The sequence below is a fragment of the Gigantopelta aegis genome, chromosome 1 (genome assembly GCF_016097555.1).
Source record: "Gigantopelta aegis isolate Gae_Host chromosome 1, Gae_host_genome, whole genome shotgun sequence".
Lineage (NCBI taxonomy): Eukaryota > Metazoa > Mollusca > Gastropoda > Neomphalida > Peltospiridae > Gigantopelta > Gigantopelta aegis.
The window spans coordinates 45326182-45347426 of NC_054699.1; the positions used below are offsets into that span (position 1 = coordinate 45326182).

A 21245-nucleotide genomic window follows, 5' to 3' on the forward strand; every position below is an offset into this window, starting at 1 on the left:
CGATTAATCGGAACATCGCAATTTTAAGATCATAACAACAACACATCTGCACTGCAGCTTCTAGACCAATATGTACAGGGACAAACGGAAGATGGTGTTTATGGAGTGGGGTTGGACAGTAGAACAGTTTGTTTTGTTTAACGACACCACTAGAGCACATTGATTTATTAATCATCGGCTGTTGGATGTCTGGTAATTTTGACGTAATTATAGTCTCAGAGAATAAACCCGCTACATTTGTCCATTAGTAGCAAGGGGTCTTTTATATATATATATCTGCACCATCCCACAGACCACTAACAACTAACGCACTGTCCTGGACAGACAGCCCAGATAGTTGAGGTGTGTGCCCAGGACAGCGTGCTTGAACCTTAATTGGATATAAGCACGAAAATAAGTTAAAATAAATAAATAATACGTTAGGGAATCCGAGGAATCCCTTTGGGGACTTCTGTGGCCTAAGGCGACATGTCATTGGGGTGGGGATGGGGGATGTATTTTTTTGATCCGCCGCTGGTTATGATCTCTCTCGCTCTACTTATATGAAAACAAAATGACTTCTTACTGGATACATGACAATGCGGTTCATATTCGCTGAATGTGTATTACACAGTAAACACTGCCTGATGATGATAATAACAATCATATAGCTTCCCTGTCGACTAGCGTTCACCAGTATTCCGGACCGTGATTGCTTGTCACTCGACCCGCCGCGAAAAGCCACGTGACACCGCTGTCAAAAAACATTAGTGGCCTAGATCGGCGGGGTGTTGGCGACCTCTGACCTCACTGGCGCAACAAAGAATGATATCACCTTTCCATGCTTTAAACGTTCGTTATATAAAGCGACGGAGCAACTCGTAAAAATATACTCTGTTTTCTTGTAATGCGTGAGTGGAGCTCGCAGGTTGAACATTCCTGAGCTGTTATTGAATATACGATTGTTTTCGGACTCCAGCTAACCACTGTTGTGTACATAAGTAAACCAGTTTGTCATATCATAAACATATAAACACGTTATATATCTACTAACACTAAACACCAAATCAACAACTTTCTTGCGCGGACATATACGTATAGACCTATGTACGTATAACCATGTTCGTTGTTTACGCACCAAATCACAAAACTGTTTCTTGAATGTTAAACAAAAAAATTAAATTGTGAAGGTTTTTTTTTTAAATCATGGTAAAAAAGGTACTGATAGTCGTTGTAGTTGTCACGGTGACGTGTATCTGTGTATCAAGCGGGTCGCCTGTAACGGATGCAGCGCCTTTAAATAATGAAGAAGATGACGACGAAGAAGAAACTAATTCCACCGATACGGTGACGAACGATTTGGAATTGGAAGGAAATACTAAATCTGGATTTGATTCGACGTCAACAACATACCTCAATATCAACCGCTCTACGGACGAACCGATTACAGGTGAGTGTGATACACATGTAGTAAAACTGGAACCTGTAAACACCCGTAAAGATATTTTTGTATAGTCAATAAGTTCGTTTTGTTTAACGATACCATTGAATGAATAAATGAATGAATGTTTAACGACACCCAGCACAAAAATATATTGGCTATTGGGTGTCACACAATGGTAAGTATAAAAGTTAATTGAATGTAAACATCAATACAATAAAAATTCTAAATTCAAATTTTAAAACACAGTATAAACTATAGAACACTGATTTATTAACCATTGGAGGAACATTTTTGTCCCCCCCCCCCCCCCCCCCCCCCCCCCACGGTCATTCATTCGATATATAAGCCCCGTCAAAAAATCCCTGTTTACATTGATTAGGGATAGGAGTGGGGACCGGGCGGATATTTCCCCCATTTTCTTCAGTTAATACTTCGAGGTAGGGTTGTACTACTGATATGTTTGGGTCATAGTTTGGCTGATATATTGCATATACTGTTTTTAAACACAAACGTTATGATATTTTATTTGTTATAGTACACCCTAAAGACTCGGCCATACGACACGTGACCTACAAAAAGCACGTGGCATCAACATGTAATCTACACTGTGTGCACGTTCCTCGCTAATTGTTTTGCAGTGATTTTAAAAACAAGTAGCTTTGGCTAAAAATGAACGAAGATAGTTTTTTATTCTGTTTTATTTCTACGTAGCCATAATTCTATTACATATAGGTCTACTTACCTAAACCTTCGCAAAACGCGGGATGTCATAGTCAGAGGGGGATATATATTGTTTAACAAAAAAATAGGGAGCGCCGGGGTTGCTTGGGCCCCGCCTAAATCCGCACCTGGTTATACACATGTAGCTGGAAAAAACAGAGTATTTTTTGGAGGTTAAATGTATTATGTTTCGAATCAATATTTTGTTGACCCATTTAGTAGGTCAACTCGTTGTGTGTGAGATTCCCTTTTAAGAGTTGTTTACCTATTCGGTGAAGGTCACGGGCTGTGATAACAACGAACCGTGTATTCATGACCACACCGTGGGACACTCTCGCGCCCGATGTTGGGCTGTGTATGCATTTTAAACAATATCTCGTCACCGAGGGCCACAGATGTCAACATTGCTATTTGACATGCAATACTGTGGCATATGATTTATCGTGTTGTTGTGCGCATCAAATGCGTGGGGGTCAAATGGGACCTGTGCCCCCCCCCCCCCCCCACCACCACCACCACCACCACCGGCCTTTTGAGATGGACGTTTTATGACCTTTTAAAAATTTTACATTCATCATCCACAATATAAATTACCCTGAAAGCGCGGCTGTGAACATCTTTATTGCAACATTTTCAAGGGAGAGTGGCTCCGAGCAGTCCTAAATATCTCACTCCCTTGCCCTTTTTCAGAATGGTGTTTGTGGGGGTGGGGGTGGGGGGGGGGTAAATATGTTTGGTTGACCATTACTGTGGGGCTGCATATAAACGCGGTTTAACCCATGTATTCTTGATTGAAATATATTTTATTGGATATAATAATATTGATATATTCTGTTTTGTCGTTCATATTTCTGTCTCTGTCTCTTTCTGTCTTTATGCACGCAGAGAGAGAGAGGGGGGGGAGGGAGAGAGAGAGAGGGGGGAGGGGGGGGAGAGAGAGAGAGAGAGGAGGGAGTGAGAGAGGGAGAAGAAAAGAGAGATTGAGACATAGAGTTTAAAGAAACTGGTGCGTTGTGTGTGAGAGAGAGAGAGAGAGAGAGAGAGAGAGAGAGAGAGAGAGAGAGAGAGAGAGAGAGAGAGAGAGAGAGAGAGAGAGAGAGAGAGAGAGAGAGAGAGAGAAGAAAAGAGAGATTGAGACAGAGAGAGTTTAAAGAAACTGGTGCGTTGTATGTGTGTGTGTGTGTGTGAGAGAGAGAGAGAGAGAGAGAGAGAGAGAGAGAGAGAGAGAGAGAGAGAGAGAGAGAGAGAGATGTATGTTCGTAATTAGTAAATAACAAGAAAAAGACTTCCTTTTTCGCAAAATCACCCACGAAACCTACACAAATTCTTACTGTTTTTCTTTCAGTTGTCTTTGTACATTATTTAAATGTGACGCCGTAATTTGCAATTCGTAAATCATAAATTTAATGGAGATATTTTCTATTTCATTTATCACCTCAACTTTCTTAAGGTGACCAGACGACCTATGGTTTTCATTGTTATAAAAATTGGATATATAACTTTATAGATTCCGTAAAATGATCGCGTCTCCTATAAACAGCCTCGTAAAGTCGTGGTTTCTGATTACACATGCTAATATATTTCAAAACGGTATCCTCCCATCTGTGACACGTCCCATTTCTTACACACTTTATTCTCGGAACCGAACATACATGTACTTCGACCCCTGGCCGCCATTGTTTGTCACGTGACGCGGTGAAGCTTTTCCTTAGTTACCTATGGTTTGATAGTGAAATGAGGCAACTTTAGTCGATCATTTACAGCAGTTAACGGCCAAGATGCCTACAAAATGTTTTGCAGTTGGCTGCATAGATCATAATATGATGTTAAAAAAAATATTGTTTTATAAATTTCGAAAAGATGAGACCAGACGCCGCTTCTGGGTAGATGCACTAAAACGTGACAAACCTGATGGAACTCCATGGCTTCCCATACAGAATGTGACTGTGTTGAGTTTAATGTTGTTGCTTGTCGACACTAACCGACGTTAATAGCAACCAAAATGGTTAAAGCATGTGCAATGATAAAATTTCCACATTATACTATAAATAAAATACACAATTCCGTCGACATCTATGAAAAAAACGAAACGGATGCATCCAATTCTTGAATAAAGAGTATACTCCTTTTATCATCAAATTTGTGTGGTCTTCATTTTTCATTTAATCTAATTTTATAGTAACTTGGACATTCTCTATACTTGTATATATTTTGCCATACTTCGGCTACTACATCTTATTTATTTATTTATTTTTAATTTTTAAAATAAAAGTATATACCATTAAATTACATATATATAATAATTATAATATAAGTATATACCATTAAATTACATATATATAATAATTATAATAAAAGTATATACCATTAAATTACATATATATATATAATAATTATAATATAAGTATATACCATTAAATTACATATATATAATAATTATAATATAAGTATATACCATTAAATTACATATATATATAATAATTATAATAAAAGTATATACCATTAAATTACATATATATATAATAATTATAATATAAGTATATACCATTAAATTACATATATATAATAATTATAATACAGAAAATAAATGACAATATGCAAGGCATGCAAAAAGTTAACATGATCGTTTTATTCTATGTAAAACAGTAAACACTAAGGCTTTGCTTCACCCCAAAGACCCGGATGCTCGGTAACTAGGTCGTGTGACGTCACGCCGGTTCCGAGAATAACAACAGGTCATGGTTGAGTGAACTGCTAATCCTATACCTTCTACCTTGTATGCAATAACGGACTCTCCTTCTATTAACGATTAATATACAAGAACAGCACATATATTCGCATTAATTTACTACAAATTAACTATTTACTATGTCATGATAGAGAATCTATGCTTGTAGCTGATGGACTGTAAACTGGGATAATATTGCTCACGGCTTCAGTAATTGTTAACAATTAAAACCGTTTTAGAAGTAAAACAATACGCTTGGTTTTGTTTTAGTTAAAGGGACATTCCCGACTTTGCTGCATTGTAAGATGTTTCCGACTAATACAATATTTCTACGATTAAATTTACGTATTAAATATATTTTCTTGTTTAGAATATCAGTGTCTGTATATTCAATGTGTTTCTGGTCCTCTCAATATTTGTAAGAAGCCCAAACTGGAGTTTGTCTTCAAATAATTTCGTACGTACGAAAAAATATTTTTTAGGAAATAAAATGAAATTGAACCTAGTACAAATATTACAACGACCAGAAACACGTTTAATATACAGCTACTAATATTTTATGCAGAAAAATATACTTGATATGTAATTACAATCGTTAAAAAGTCTCTGTTAGTCGATAACATCTTAAACATTGCAGCAAACTCGGGAATGTCCCTTTAAAACACGCGTTATTTTCCCGATTTACAGTATGTATATCAATTTACAAATGCATACATGTATTATGTACCAATGTGATTGGTTTGATAGAATAAACTTGAATTGAATTGAACTGAACAGTTGAATTGGACTATAGACTGTTCCACTAAGGTTATAGCGGTTTGCTTAATTAGTCCCTAAGCCGACTGGTTAAGAACTGGGAATATGCAGATGTGTAACAAATGGGATGTGTTACAAATGGGAGACAACCTTTGAAACAGTCCACGTGCTATCCTGTCTGTGGGATGTGTGACAAATGGGAGACAACCTTTAAAACAGTCCACGTGTTATCCTGTCTGTGGGATGTGTGACAAATGGGAGACAACCTTTAAAACAGTCCACGTGCTATCCTGTCTGTGGGATGTGTCCACGTGCTATCCTGTCTGTGGGATGTGTGACAAAAGAAAGAAGTGTTTTATTTAACGACGCACTCAACACATTTTATTTACGGTTATATGGCGTCAGACATATGGTTAAGGACCACACAGATTTTTTTAGAGGAAACCTGCTGTCGCCACATAGGCTACTCTTTTACGACAGGCAGCAAGGGATCTTTTATTTGCGCTTCCCACAGGCAGGATAGCACAAACCATGGCCTTTGTTGAACCAGTTATGGATCACTGGTCGATGCAAGTGGTTTACACCTACCCATTGAGCCTTGCGGAGCACTCACTCAGGGTTTGGAGTCGGTATCTGGATTAAAAATCCCATGCCTCGACTGGGATCCGAACCCAGTACCTACCAGCCTGTAGACCGATGGCCTGCCACGACGCCACCGAGGCCGGTCTGATGTGTGACAAATGGGAGACAACCTTTAAAACAGTCCACGTGCTATCCTGTCTGTGGGATGTGTCCACGTGCTATTCTGTCTGTGGGATGTGTGACAAATGGGAGACAACCTTTAAAACAGTCCACGTGCTATCCTGTCTGTGGGATGTGTGACAAATGGGAGACAACCTTTAAAACAGTCCACGTGCTATCCTGTCTGTGGGATGTTGCATATAAAAGATCGCTTGCTACTACTGGAACACTTCAGCGGGTTTCCACTCTAATACTGTATGCAGTCTACTGTAATACCAGTGAGGTTATTTGATGACCTGCTATACCTTTGGACGGGATTTAGCTCAGTCGGTTGAGTGCTCACTTGATTGGGTTTTTTTCTCGTTCCAACCAATTCACCACCACTGGTCAAAGGCCGTGGTATGTGATGTCCTGTCTGTGGGAAAGTGCATATAAAAGATCCCTTGCTGCATTAGGAAAACAATGTAGCGGGTTTCTTCTTATGACCACGAGTCATAATGACCAAATGTTTGACATCCAATAGCCGATTATTAATAAATCAATGTGCTCTAGTGGTGTTGTTAAACAAAACAATTTTTATGTCAGTCATGCACTGGCCATTAACTGCGTAAGTTCTATTGGTTAGTTAAAGTTTGTTTTGTTTAACGACACCACTAGAGCACATTGATTTATTATTCTTCGGCTATTGGATGTCACACATTTGGTAATTTTTGACATATTATATTATATTCCATAAGTAGCAAAGGATCATTTATATGCACCATCCCACAAACATGATAACACATACCACAGGCTGTGGTATACCTGTTGTGGTGCACTGGCTGGAACGAGAAATAGCCCAATGGGCCCACCGACGGGGAAATATGTAAATCATATTCAATATTATATTGAATATTATGTAAAACCTACACAAGAAGAACGGTTTTTGAAAATCTTAGCACAACGATAAATCACATTCTTCAAAATGTATTTCTCGTTCCAGCCAGTGCACCACGACTGGTATATCAAAGGCCGTGATATGTGCTATCCTGTCTGTGAAATAAAACATATAAAAGATCCCTTACTACTAATGGAAAAATGTAGCGGGTTTCATCTCAGACTATATGTCAAAATGACCAAAATGTATGACATCCAATAGCCGATGATTAATAAATCAATGTGCTCTAATGGTGTCGTTAAACAAAACTAAACAAACAAACAAAATGCTCTAAATATTTAAATGGGGAGAGAAACCGTGCACCTCTAACTTGAAGATTCACAAATGGAACTCACAATAATCAGTATTAGAGAAAGAGGGGTCCTGTCCCCCTAAATATATTTAAGTGCACCCCCTCCCATTATTGTGTTCCATTGTGATGCCATTTTCACGAGTTCCTCCATATAAGCCTACTAGTATCTCTTTTACCCATTAGCGTTTCTCCCCCGCAAACTATTTCCTGGTCCGTCCCTGAGAGGGGGAACGCAGAGACATAATAATGTATAGCCTACTGGTATGAAAGAATGCCAGAACACCCCACCCCCCCCCCCCCCCCCCCCCCGCAGCTCATATATATTACTTTCTTTAACTTACAGCTACATTATATATATATATCATATATACCGAGATAACCAAATGACGCAGCGGTTTTCTGTGACTTCTTTAACGTAAAATATTTATAACCCCGAATAAGTGGGTTAATGCGCATGCACCACTTTATTTATTTATGTAAGCACATTTACTCATGTCAGTAAATTACTTACGTGAGTGTATACTGGAATGTTATGCGAACAGATTTATTCACCTGTAAAATTACACCATGAGCTGAAGTCGTGCAAAATATATAACATATACTCGTAATAAAATCTGATGTATATGCAGGGCCGGAAAAAATTATAGAAACTTAAAGAAAATGATCTTTTTAACCGTTTAAGGAGTTTTGGACTATTAACTACTCAGTTGCACCCCCCCCCCCCCCCCCCAACAAAAACAACCTAGCTACGGCCCTGATAGTACATTTATATTCAAATTCACTTGAGAGTTGGAAACTAAAAAAAAAGAAAAAAGAGTAGTACCGGAAATAGAATAAAACTGATTTTCGTTTATTTCTTTCATATTAAACTGAAAAGTAAATATGTTTTAAATATCTATTTTATGATACTCTACCTAATTTAGCATTTACTTGTTTGGGCTCTCATTAATGTACAAGGTGGTGTTTACTCTTGAAATTAAAAGAAATACGTCAGTAAACAGGTGATTTGTGTACTTTATTGAAACAGACTATAACACATTATCGACATGTGTCCGTTTCATTTACCCGTAAACAAACCTTTAATTTAAAACTGCAAGTTAACCGAGTATTAGAAATTTACACAACCTTGCAAACACTTAAAGGTGCTATATTATAGTTTTATATGTGAGCATATGTTTGTGATAAAGATTCTCCAATAAAAATGTATTTTCTATTAGTAGATACAATTATTTTGTTAGAATCATTTATGGGCATATAGTTGAAGGGTGTAGTCTTTAAATTTTAAAGCAAAATTTTATTTTGAAACATTATTTGCAATAGCTGCAATTACGTAACTTGGCGATAGCTCCTTTAATACATACCACCTTTAATATCGGTATAATAGATCACTCTCAGAATGGTTCTTGACAGTTTTGCTTAAAAGTTACTTAGAAATATCTACAAATATTTTGCTTTGGAAAGGGATAGGGGTAAACCGTCATCAGAGACAATCCCTCACATATTGCAACAGCAATGAAATTGTCACATGTCGATCACAATTTGTTATAGTCTGTTCCAATGAAGTGCATAAATCACCTGTTTTACTGACATCCTTTCTTTTAATTTCAAGAGTAAACACCACCTTGTACATCAATGAGAGCCACCACAAGTAAATGCTAAATTAGGTAGAGTATCATTAAATAGATATTTACAAAATATTTACCTGTCAGTTTAATATGAAAGACATAATCGACGAAAATCAGGTTTATTCTATTTCCGACACTACTTATAGATAGATATGTTGCAGTTGCTATCTGCTATTGAAAAAAACCCAACCCTGGATAAATATAATTTTGATGCTGAAATAACTTCATAACTGGAAAAAAAATTTGACATTAAATAAATCAATGTACTCTAATTGTGTCATTAAAGAAAACAACTTTTGAAATTTACAAGGTGTTGGAAAATATATTAGAAAACAAACAGAGAAAATGTTCTTGAGCAGGGGGTGTTCGACCCCATAAAGCCCACCCCAGCACACGCGCCTGTACGACTTCCTTCAGTTTACTGTCCTCACAACTTGAGATTTAGGACATACGTGCACACTTTCACGGTTTGTACTTTCACCTCTCCACAACAACTGTACTACGGTTCGGTACTCAACTGTAGATACTGATTTTCTTCAGTTGAGTGACAAACGAACCCAGTTTTTAAAAAAGACCCCCCCCCCCCCCCCCCCCCCCCCACCCCCAACAAAAACAAACATTGAATTTACCACCAAATTAGTCAAAAACATTCCTGTTATTCAGAAATTATTCAACAATTTCTTATTCATTCATATATATACCCATTTTCGTGCTTATATTCAATTAAGGTTCAAGCACGTTGTCCTGGACACACACACCTCGTCTACCTGGGCTGTCTGTCCAGGACAGTGGGTTAGTGGTTAGTGAGAGAGAAGAGGGTGTAGTGTTCTTACACATACCCACTGAGTCGTTAAAACTCGCACTGGTTGGGATCCGGTACCGGCATGCGAACCCAGTACCTACCAGCCAATCTTGGTTACCTTTGATTACCTATATTTTGCCTACTTATTCTTTTTCTTTTTCTGATACAGTTCGAAGTTCTGCCGTGTATATTCTTTGTATAGCATATGCCTTGTTACCTTTCTTTGGTGTAACAACTTTTCCAAGTAACCATTTTATGATCTATACCAACTACAACTACAAGATTAAATTTGCCGTGTGTAATTAATAAAATACTCGCGTTTTATTAACATCATGCGAACGTTTACACATGATCAATATACTCATGGGAATGAACTGTGCATGCGTTTTAACTGTTTGAAAAGTAGACCGACATCAACTGCAAAAGTGTTCCAATATCATATTCATATACCTTTGTTTGACTCCCAATAGCCGATGTGTATTTTTGTGCTGAGGTGTCGTTAGACATTCATTCATTCGTTTATTCATTCATTCATTCATTTTTATTTTGTTTTGACATCCAAATAGCCGATGATTAATTAATCAATGTGCTCCAGTGGTGTCGTTGAACAAATCAAACAAATTATTCATTCATTTCATTCATTCATTCTCGTGCTGGGGTGTCGTTAAACATCTATTCATTCATTCAGTCATTCATTCAGTCATTCATTCATTTAACTGTTAAAACTAAGATCAACTTCAGGGCATAAGGTATATACACATATGGTGATCTTAGCGCTAAGATCAACTTCAGGGCATAAGATAGCTATACTAAGATCAACTTCAGTGTATAAGGTAGCTATATACATATGGTGATCTTAGCGCTAAGATCAACTTCAGTGCATAAGGTAGCTATACACATATGGTGATCTTAGCGCCGAGATCAACTTCAGTGCATAAGGTAGCTATACACATATGGTGATCTTAGCGCTAAGATTAACTTCAGGGCATACGGTAGCTATACACATATGGTGATCTTAGCGCTAAGATCGTTTCGTAAAACGGAGCCCTGTAGGTGATGCTATTGAAAGGATTAATTGAGCTGTCATCCAAATAATCAAAACAATTAATAAACATATCATATCCAGCATTCGGAATAGTCGGGTTCACTGGGATATATATATATATATATATATATATATATATATATATATTATATTTTATATATATATATATATATATATATATATGTTTTTTTTTTTTTTTTTTTGGGGGGGGGGGGGGGGGGTTACGTTTGAGAATCCGAGGAATCCTTTCGGGACCGTTTGTAGCCTTCGGCCACATGTCATTGAGACTCCCCTTAAATGGATTTTCTGGATCCGCCACTGATGTTTAACTTTGTAAATAATGACATGTCTGTGCAGTGACATGTCTGTGCATGTTGTATAATTCATTGTGGAGACTGTCTATGCGTGTTTATGAATTAGACTCATTGCTTGAAAGACCAGCCGGCCTTGTAATGTGCACTTTAAGTTGCGCGTTATGCTACCTTCAGTGATGTATGCCTTTTAGTGTAACACATGACGGCATACAGTTATAGGTTACCTTGAATCAAATACATTTTCAATGAGGCTAATGTTAACATTTTATAACTGTATCATGTTGTCTTTCTTTGAATTTTTTTGTTTGTATACTTATATCAGATTACGGCTCGTATATTGATTTTAACTTCCGGTGTGCTCCGTATAGTCTTAGAGAGGAAACCCGCTACATTTTTCCATTAGTAGCAAGGGGTCTTTTATATGCACTTTCCCACAGACAGGATAGCACATACCATGGTCTTTGATATATCATTCGTGGTGCACTGAATGGAAGGAGAAATATTCCAATGGGCCCACCGACGCGGCAGTCGATCCAAGACCGACCATGCATCAATAATTGAGCGCTTTACCACCTGAGCTACGTCGCACCCCGTATATACATATAACACATTACTTTGCTACAACTAATACACGTTTAATCTTTATAATTTATGTCGTGGTTTGTTTTTCACGTTTCTTTTTCTCCGTGTAAGTCATCTAACCCGATATACCGGTTCATATTGTAAATATCTCCCACTATAGTATTTAGTCAAAAGAGGAAAGCCAGTCCCCAGTTGTTTGATATAGCCGATTAGTGTTTCCGACCTAAATGTTTACTGAGGTATATTCGTGTATGGGGGCGGGGGGAGGGGAGTACAAAAGTCGCAGTTTGTCGTATGATGGTCATGTAAACACCCATTCGAAAGTAAAGCCATACATATGTCGCGTCGAACGCGTCCGGTTAGGATATGACAGTTGAAATCAGTGATTTCTAAAATAATCGCTCGCGTCGCGCGCGGCCGGTTTAAGGATACAGCTTAAGACGCGTCAGATAATGTCCGTGATAAATCTGTATCCTAACCGGACGCGTGCGACGCGACATATTTATCTGTCGCGTCGCACGCGTGCGGTTAGGATGCGGCGATTGAAATCAATGATTTCTAAAATAATTGCTCGCATCGCTCGTGTCGCTCGCGTCCGGTTAGGATACAACTTAAAAGCAAGCTCCGTTGTCTAGTGGATATAAACTGCTGGACAATCAAGCTGACGACAGTGGTTCAAATCCCGTCAAAGCTGGCTCACACTGTCATTCATCTTTCTCATCAATCACCCTCTGCCTATCATTCTCATTATCTTAATATATATATTTTTAAAAATCCAATTTCTCCCACGATTTCAATCTGTTTCGACCCTTTCTGTCAGTTTCCTCGAAATCTGTCTTCTGAGCTGTCCACACCATCGCCTACCTGTCTCAACTTCCACCACTGTACTTCCCTGTACACACCTGGCATCTTCGTCCTCTGCCGTTAGGAAAGCTGGTCTGGCCCACGGCACTAACGAACGACCGCCGGTAGTAGGGGAGCGTAGTAGGTGGTTACAAGTTCCTCTTAACAATGTCAGAAGTAACTACTGAACACTCCCCGAAGTGTTCAGACTAAGACCACAGTCAAAGCTGATAGGGAATGACTTTATGTGGCACGGATAGCCACAAGAGACAAGCACCTGTCGCGGTTAGAGGGACAACGACTGGGATATGGAGGTGGACAGCAAAAGAATTTGAAAGATAGGCGGAGTTGCCAGATCGGGAAGAAATGAGATGGAATTCAAAACGAGTAAACAGAAAGGGGGTAGTGGGATAACAAAAAACAGTTATTATAATAACAATAATAAAGTGTTCCATGCTAAGTGCATTCAGGGCCGTACCTACCTTAAAACAGTTGGGGTGGCAATACAAAAAAAGTGTCACAGACCCAGACATGGGGCTCAGTAATAGTGTCTTCTCCAAGTAGACACAAATAGCACTTATAAACTAAGAAACGTCATTTTAAATATGATTTAAGTATGTTGTGTTTGTTGTAAGTATGTTGTGTTTGTTGTAAGTATGTTGTGTTTGTTGTAAGTATGTTGTGTTTGTTGTAAGTATGTTGTGTTTGTTATAAGTGTGTTGTGTTTGTTATAAGTATGTTGTGTTTGTTATAAGTGTGTTGTGTTTGTTATAAGTGTGTTGTGTTTGTTATAAGTGTGTTGTGTTTGTTATAAGTATGTTGTGTTTGTTATAAGTATGTTGTGTTTGTTATAAGTGTGTTGTGTTTGTTATAAGTGTGTTGTTTGTTATAAGTGTGTTGTGTTTGTTTTAAGTGTCTGGTGTTTGTTATAAGTATGTTGTGTTTGTTATAAGTGTGTTGTGTTTGTCATAAGTGTGTTGTGTTTGTTTTAAATATGTTGTGTTTGTTATAAGTATGTTGTGTTTGTTTTAAGTAGTTATAAGTATGTTGTGTTTGTTTTAAGTATGTTGTGTTTGTTTTAAGTAGTTTGTTTTAAGTATGTTGTGTTTGTTTTAAGTATGTTGTGTTTGTTATAAATATGTTGTGTTTGTTTTAAGTATGTTGTGTTTGTTTTAAGTGTGTTGTGTTTGTTTGATAGACATCTCGACCTCACCGTACAAGAGTGACGCTCGCTCATTCTGGACAGACTGGTTCAACACGGACAATCCGGCCAGTGGGAAGGGCGATCTCGAGTCGTCCAGTTTCATTGCTGACGTAAGTTATTTTTAATAAGACATACAGGTATGTTCGTGTGTGTGTGCGCGTGTGTGTGTGTGTGTGTGTGTGTGTGTGTGTGTGCGAGTGTGCGGGTGTGTGCGTACGTGCGTGTATGTGCACACACTCGCGCACGTTTGTCTGTGTACGAGTGGGTGTGCTGTGTGTATTTGCAAGCATTCGCGCGTATTTGTTTGTATGTGTGGTGTGTATGTGTATGTGTACGTGTTGTGTGTGAGTGTGCGTGTGTTGAGTGTGTGTGTGTGTGTGCATACGTGCGTGCATGTGTGTGTGCGGCGGATGAAAATGTAAAAGGCTCTTCTTGAAAACATTTTAACTATGGCAGCACCAGATTCGGGATATTTATTTTTATTTTTACTAAACAAAAATATTTAATAACCGATGATCAAAGAACGTGCCGATATGTCACGGAATAACCCTTTCACGTGATTACATTACCCTAATCAAGAAATGAAATTTAATTTTAGCGAATGGCCATCTCGATATGTCCGAAGGGAACCGAAATTGTCGACGGAGATTGCCGAACGGCGGAAACACACGAGGGTCCTCCGTTCCTCGATGACAACCTGCTACAGCCGTGTGGGAAATACGGACTCCTGTGTCTAAACGAACACCAGGTGGCGCGGAACTGTTCAGACTTTGAAGTCCGCTTTAAATGTCAAGGTAAACTAAATAAAGTTTGTTTGTTTGTTTGTTTAACGACACCACTAGAGCATATTGATTTATTAACCATGGGCTATTGGATGTCAAACATTTGGTAATTTTGACATATAGTCTTAGAGAGAAAACCCGCTAAAACATTTGTTCATTAGTAGCAAGGGATCTTTTATATGCACCATCCCACAGACAGGATGGCGCATACCACCCACGGCCTTTGATATACCAGACGTGATGCACTGGCTGGAACGAGAAATAGCCCAATGGGCCTACCGATGGGGATCGATCCCAAATCGACCGCACATCAAGCGAGCACTTTTCTACTGGGCTACGTCCCGCCCGAATAAATAAAGATTAAAAAAACATCCATGGATCTATTTAAAGTTGATCCACCCAAAGCCTTGCCCGCCCGCTCACCTGTCCATCCATCCATCCATCCATCCATCCATCTATCCATGTACGTTGATTGAACTAGAATTACTAAAGGATTTCTCATTCAATAATCGATGATGATTAAATCATTGTGCTTTTGTGGTGTCTGATGGATTCAAACTTTATAGGTCATGTGTTCATAAAACTTTAAAATGTTGATACACAAGACTAAACAATAAAATCTAAGTAATACATATACATGTGTGTATATATATATATATATATATATATATATATATATATATATATATATATATATATATATATATATATACAGTAGAATCTCGTTGGCTCGACCTCAATCTAATTAAAATTAGCTCCACTATTATATGTGGATCTAAAGACAGCCAGTTGGAGCTCATGTCCACCAATCAAAACCTTACTTGCAGAATCCTGCCAGTGATTTAAAACTAACAACACTGCGTAGTCCCCAATGTCCAGGTAACATTTCGTCTGTAAATAATAATTTAAATATTGACCAATCACACTTCGCCTTTTATAACGTTATTTGGGAGCATACAAATTCTAAAAATATCGAGCGAGTCTATTTTAGTGGCCGCAGTACAGCGAACCATACCAATACGTACGGGGTGGGTTATCAGTCTTCAATTCTACATTAAAAATTATTTATTTATTTATAAAAAAAAAAAAAAACCCAACTAAATCAGTCTTCAGTTTTACATTACAAATTATTTATTTTATAAAATAAAACATGTTTTAAGGCATTCGTAATTCACACGAAACATGTCGTATACCCTCAAGATAATTCGGAATGTTTTCAAATTATTTTTAAATCACTGGCAGGATTCTGCAAGTAAGGTTTTGATTGGTGGACATGAGCTCCAACTGGCTGTCTTTAGATCCACATGTAATAGTGGAGCTAATTTTAATTAGATTGGCTCGACCTCGGAAGGGTCGATCACACCGCAACGCTCGAACCAAAAACGAAGTCCCGAGTTTTTTGTCCGGTAAACCCTTATATTAACTGATGATGGGTCGAATACGTCCAGAGTAGACTATAAGGCTTCGCTCGAACTAAATTATTGGTCCTGTCTGTGTTATTAGCTATATTTCCCTCGATCTGGTGATACATCAAATGTCAAATGGAAAACCACCGAAAAGGACCAACAATTGCCGCGTTTGCGCAGTTGGTTATTACAACCTTTGGATTATAATAATTTAGGCGGAACGAGTTATAGATGGATCGGAGAATCGCGAGACTAGCCAAGCAATCCTTTCTTTGCCATACCTGTCATGTTGTGTGTTCAGCCAACAGCTATCGGTAAAATCGGCCTCGGTGGCGTCGTGGTTAGCCATCGGTCTACAGGCTGGTAGGTACTGGGTTCGGATCCCAGTCGAGGCATGGGCTTTTTAATTCAGATACCGACTCCAAACCCTGAATGAGTGCTCCGCAAGGCTCATTGGGTAGGTGTAAACCACTTGCACCGACCAGTGATCCATAACTGGTTCAACAAAGGCCATGGTTTGTGCTATCCTGCCTGTGGGAAGCGCAAATAAAAGATCCCTTGCTGCCTGTCGTAAAAGAGTAGCCTATGTGGCGACAGCGGGTTTCCTCTCCAAATCTGTGTGGTCCTTAACCATATGTCTGACGCCATATAACCGTAAATAAAATGTGTTGAGTGCGTCGTTAAATAAAACATTTCTTTCTTTCTTTCTGTCGGTAAAAGTCTTTCAAGTACAGCTAGTGTCACGGTGCCTTTTCGATGAACCGTGATACCAAACAAACAATTGGCCTCTGCGGGAAGCGTTACTCTGAACGCGTCTACCAGACCAGTTTTCAATGAAACCAGGGGCGAGGTACTCAGCTATCATTTCTAATAAATCCTTTCACTCTGATATTTTGTTATATAACACATTGATGAAATGTTTAAGTTTGCAGTTAACAAAATAATATGGTAATAGGTCGTTTCGCCCTTATTACTAGTTCACCTGAGTCGTTTTGAACAGGGTTGATTCGTACCTCTAACCGAGTCGTTTGGCCCCATGTTTCGATTCGCAATAATTTTTATTTTGTTAATAAAGTACATTTATTCATTGATTTGTCCTATATCCATTGATTTTTAGATGTCACACATTGCGTGTTTATATTTACAGATAAAAATAATATAATTTTGTTTATTTCCAGTATCATTTACTCAAGCTATATACATGAAATACGTACAGGCCTTGGTTAATATACAGACAATGTATTCACATTAATAATTAATTTATGAACAGTCACACTGCATACTACTGATGTGCTGTGGTTTCTTATTAAATATACTGCATACCCAGCTGAGGTTAAACGACTCGGTACGAATGGTTCGGTCGAACTACCCGATGGGTCGAACACTTTCTCGAGCACCGACGGGGTTCGAGCCAACGAGATTCAACTGTATATATAATTTTATTTATCAAAATGGCTATAATAAGGAAAACACGTCGCAATGTTTAAAACGTAGGGTCTGCCTCTTTAAACTTACAACATTTTGCAGTACCGTAAATATTCTTGGATATGACGTGCGGCGGGGAAAATATCCAGACGGAATCGAGATACTGTGACATAACATCACCCCATTCTTGATTTATCACGCATATTGAAATAAATTGTATTAGTTTCTACCTATGGTCCGTCCCATTCTCCTACAAAAATCTTTTGTTTTTGTTGTTGTTGTTTTTTGTTGTTGTTTTTTGGGGTGTGTGTGTGTGTGTGAGAAAATAATCGGTTATTTCATATAGCAAGACTATACCAGTCCATAAAATCAAAAATAGCGGCCATGACGCTGTTTCAAGGTCATGTTCTTACTATGGTATGTATCAAAGTGTTATTTGTTTTGTTTTCTTTCTTTTTTAATTACACTCAAGAATGGTAGATTTTTGTTCTTTCCAAAACACTTTTAATTTTCTTCTTACGTCAAACCAAACCGAAATAATGTTTAAAACATTGAAAAATTGTATGAGGATGGGACGGACTATAGTTCTTTTTTTTTTTAAATAATTATTTTCTATTGTAGTGATTGATGACTCTCGATTACCAGTCCTCCCGGGAAAAGACAAAGAAAAGAAGTTTTACACTTTCGATGTCCGTATTTACATCGTCCTCGCGGTTATCCCGATTTCCATTTTCGTCATACGGGTGTGTTGGACCTTCACGTGGGACCGACGACATCGTCGATTCATTCGGCGGGACTCGGGCGTCGTTCGGCGACACTCGGAAGTCAGCGTCAACAGTGCGCTGTTCCGTCCACCTCCCAGTTACTGTGAACTTTTTGGACAGAACGGATCCTCGTACACCATGTCACGAAATTACAAACTGTGTGAAGTCTGTTCAACATCTAGCTGTTCGTTGTATTTGACCTCAAGCGATAGCGTTGTGACGGGAAATCGATCGGTTTCACAAATATCTCCGACTGGAAATGCCCCTAGTAATAATTCCAGAAACAGTTCCGGTGATAATATAAATTATCAAAATTCCTTGGAACGTGCTGTCCCGTTAATCAAGTCCCTGTCGTCTACATGCAGTGACAATGATGAAAATACAGAACGTGGGTCCAATAATCCAACTATCGAATTTACTGGTGGACCAACCCGTGATTCAGACAGTGTCTCTGTCTCAGTTTGTCATGGGACAACAACACGTGACCCAGAGAGTGTCAGTATGCCAATCAGTGACGAGACAACACGTGACCAAGACAGTGTTGGTGTATCAGTTTCGAATGCAGAACCTGGAGTTAACCCTGTTCCAAACCCTGATTCTCAGTTTGTGACACTGCGCATAGATCCAAGTGATGAACTTCGAGTTGGAAATTCGGGTACTTCCGTGCTAATCGTGCCCGAGTCTGGTGGGGATGATCACGTGACCAGCGAGCAGTGCGCATGCCCTTGCCATAAGTCAACCCGTGATGAACCAAATTACGACAACTTGGCTTTTGTACACGACAACGAAACGAATAACGACATGGCTCGAAGAATGCCGGGAATGCACGTGCCAGTTTTTGGCACGTCGACTGAACTTCCGCCACCGTCTTACAGAGAGGCATTGGAACTTTTGAAGCAAAACAAACCAGTGAGTTGTTAAATGACTTGACAACAACACAATTCATTATCCTGGAATCATACTGCATAACTTTTTATTGTGCAAATTCTAACAACCAAAACAAGGGATGAAGGAAAACATGTGGGAAATCGCTCAAAGTTATACTAACTATATTAGGACGTGCCGTTGTTTGGGTTTGTTTTCATGTGTATTTAAAGAAATTGGAATGAAATGGGTACTTAAGGTACAACAAAAAACTCACACGTACGCACACCCCTAAAAAACTATTTAAAAAGATGAGAAAAACAAAAGACCACCCCCCCCCCCCCCACACACACACACAAACCCCCCAGAATAGAAACAAAACCAAAAATTAAAAAAATAAAAGCATTAATTTGTGTCTAACTTTTCGAACACAACAATACAAAGACTGACTGGATGGGGGAAGGAGGGAGGGGTGGGGGCAGCTATAACAGCATCAATTCGATTTTCAACGGGGAATTTTCTTCAGAGTTGGGGGTGGGTGGGGTGGTTGTTCCCCCTGCATCCCTTTCTCCCCTCCCGACGCCTATGCACAAATATGCATTTACTTACTATGTTAATATGGTGTATATAATAGATTTTGTTTTGCCAAAATTACTTTTGTGAATCCAGTATTTAGTGCAATGCAGTTATGCAGTGTTGATGATTTACTTGTATATTTCGTAACCAACACCCTACGTTGGTATTACAGGCAATTAAATGCACTAACACTAGTTATTAAACACTATAATATAAAAGGAGCAAAATGGTCGGTCAATAGTGGTAAATTTCATGTCAGAGCCGCTTCATGTGTGCGCGGGTTTTGGCATAGTGCTGGCGCGGAATATGAAATAATGGACACAATAAAAAAAAAGTCAGTATGGTTATCGATCCATAGTAGTGATTCCAAAAACCGCGCATAACGAAAACGACTCTTGCACAAAAAGGCAGCTTATATCTAAAAAGAAATCACTATGTTTGAGAGAGAGAGAGAGAGAGAGAGAGAGAGAGAGAGAGAGAGAGAGAGAGAGAGAGAGAGAGAGAGAGGGAGAGAGGGAGATGAGGGAGAGCAAGATGAGAGAGGAGAGAGAGCAAGATGAGAGAGGAGAGAGAGCAAGGGGGGAGAGAGAGAGAGAGAGAGAGAGAGAGAGAGAGAGAGAGAGAGAGAGAGAGAGAGAGAGAGAGAGAGAGAGAGAGAGAGAGAGAGAGATTGTACAGAAAATGCATAAACATAATAATAGTAGTTATGCCCCCGTTCCACTAACGATACATACCAAATTGGTTGAATTTGCATGCGTTATAGCATAAATTAATGATTGTGTTCATTTATATATAAACTATTTTTGAAAACACCTAATTGTTTGTTTTTAATTGATATTCACAGAATGTCGGCATTATCACTTTTTAGTGGTCCTCAGCATGTTAAAATGTTTACTTGAAGGAAGGCAATGTTTTATTTAACGACGCACTCAACACATTTTGTCACGGTTATATGGCGTCGGACATATGGTTAAGGACCACACAGATATTGAGGGAGGAAACTCGCGGTCGCCACTTCACATGCTACTCGTTTTGATTAGCAGAATGGGATCTTTTATATGCACCACCCCATAGACAGGATAGCACGTACCACGGCCTTTGATGTATCAGTCGTAGTGCACTGGCTGGAGCGAGAAATAGCCCAATGGGCTCACTGACGTGGATCGATCATCAAGCGAGGGCTTTACCACTTGGAATATCTATAAAAATAATATGACAAAATAATATGACAAACACATATTTTATTATATAAACGATTAACATTACACAACAAAAACAATTGAACTATTAAAATGACCTCACTAATATTAAACAAATATTTTGTACAAAGTTTAACTTTAATCCTATATCAAAGAATCATGGAGGCCATTTAATCACCTTTGCGCAACTAAGCCTTAATTACATTGTTCATTATAA

The 21245-nt window shown here is 38.6% G+C and overlaps 1 protein-coding gene across 1 annotated transcript; it reads left to right on the forward strand.

The window, feature by feature from the left end:
* Positions 1 to 840: 840 nt before the first annotated feature.
* Positions 841 to 20326, forward strand: LOC121375789. The gene is made up of 4 exons (XM_041503438.1): positions 841 to 1429; positions 14007 to 14122; positions 14611 to 14806; positions 18247 to 20326. Exons 1-4 carry the CDS (start codon positions 1186 to 1188, stop codon positions 19308 to 19310), a joined length of 1620 nt encoding a protein of 539 aa, XP_041359372.1. The 5' UTR covers positions 841 to 1185; the 3' UTR covers positions 19311 to 20326.
* The last annotated feature ends 919 nt before the right edge of the window (positions 20327 to 21245 follow it).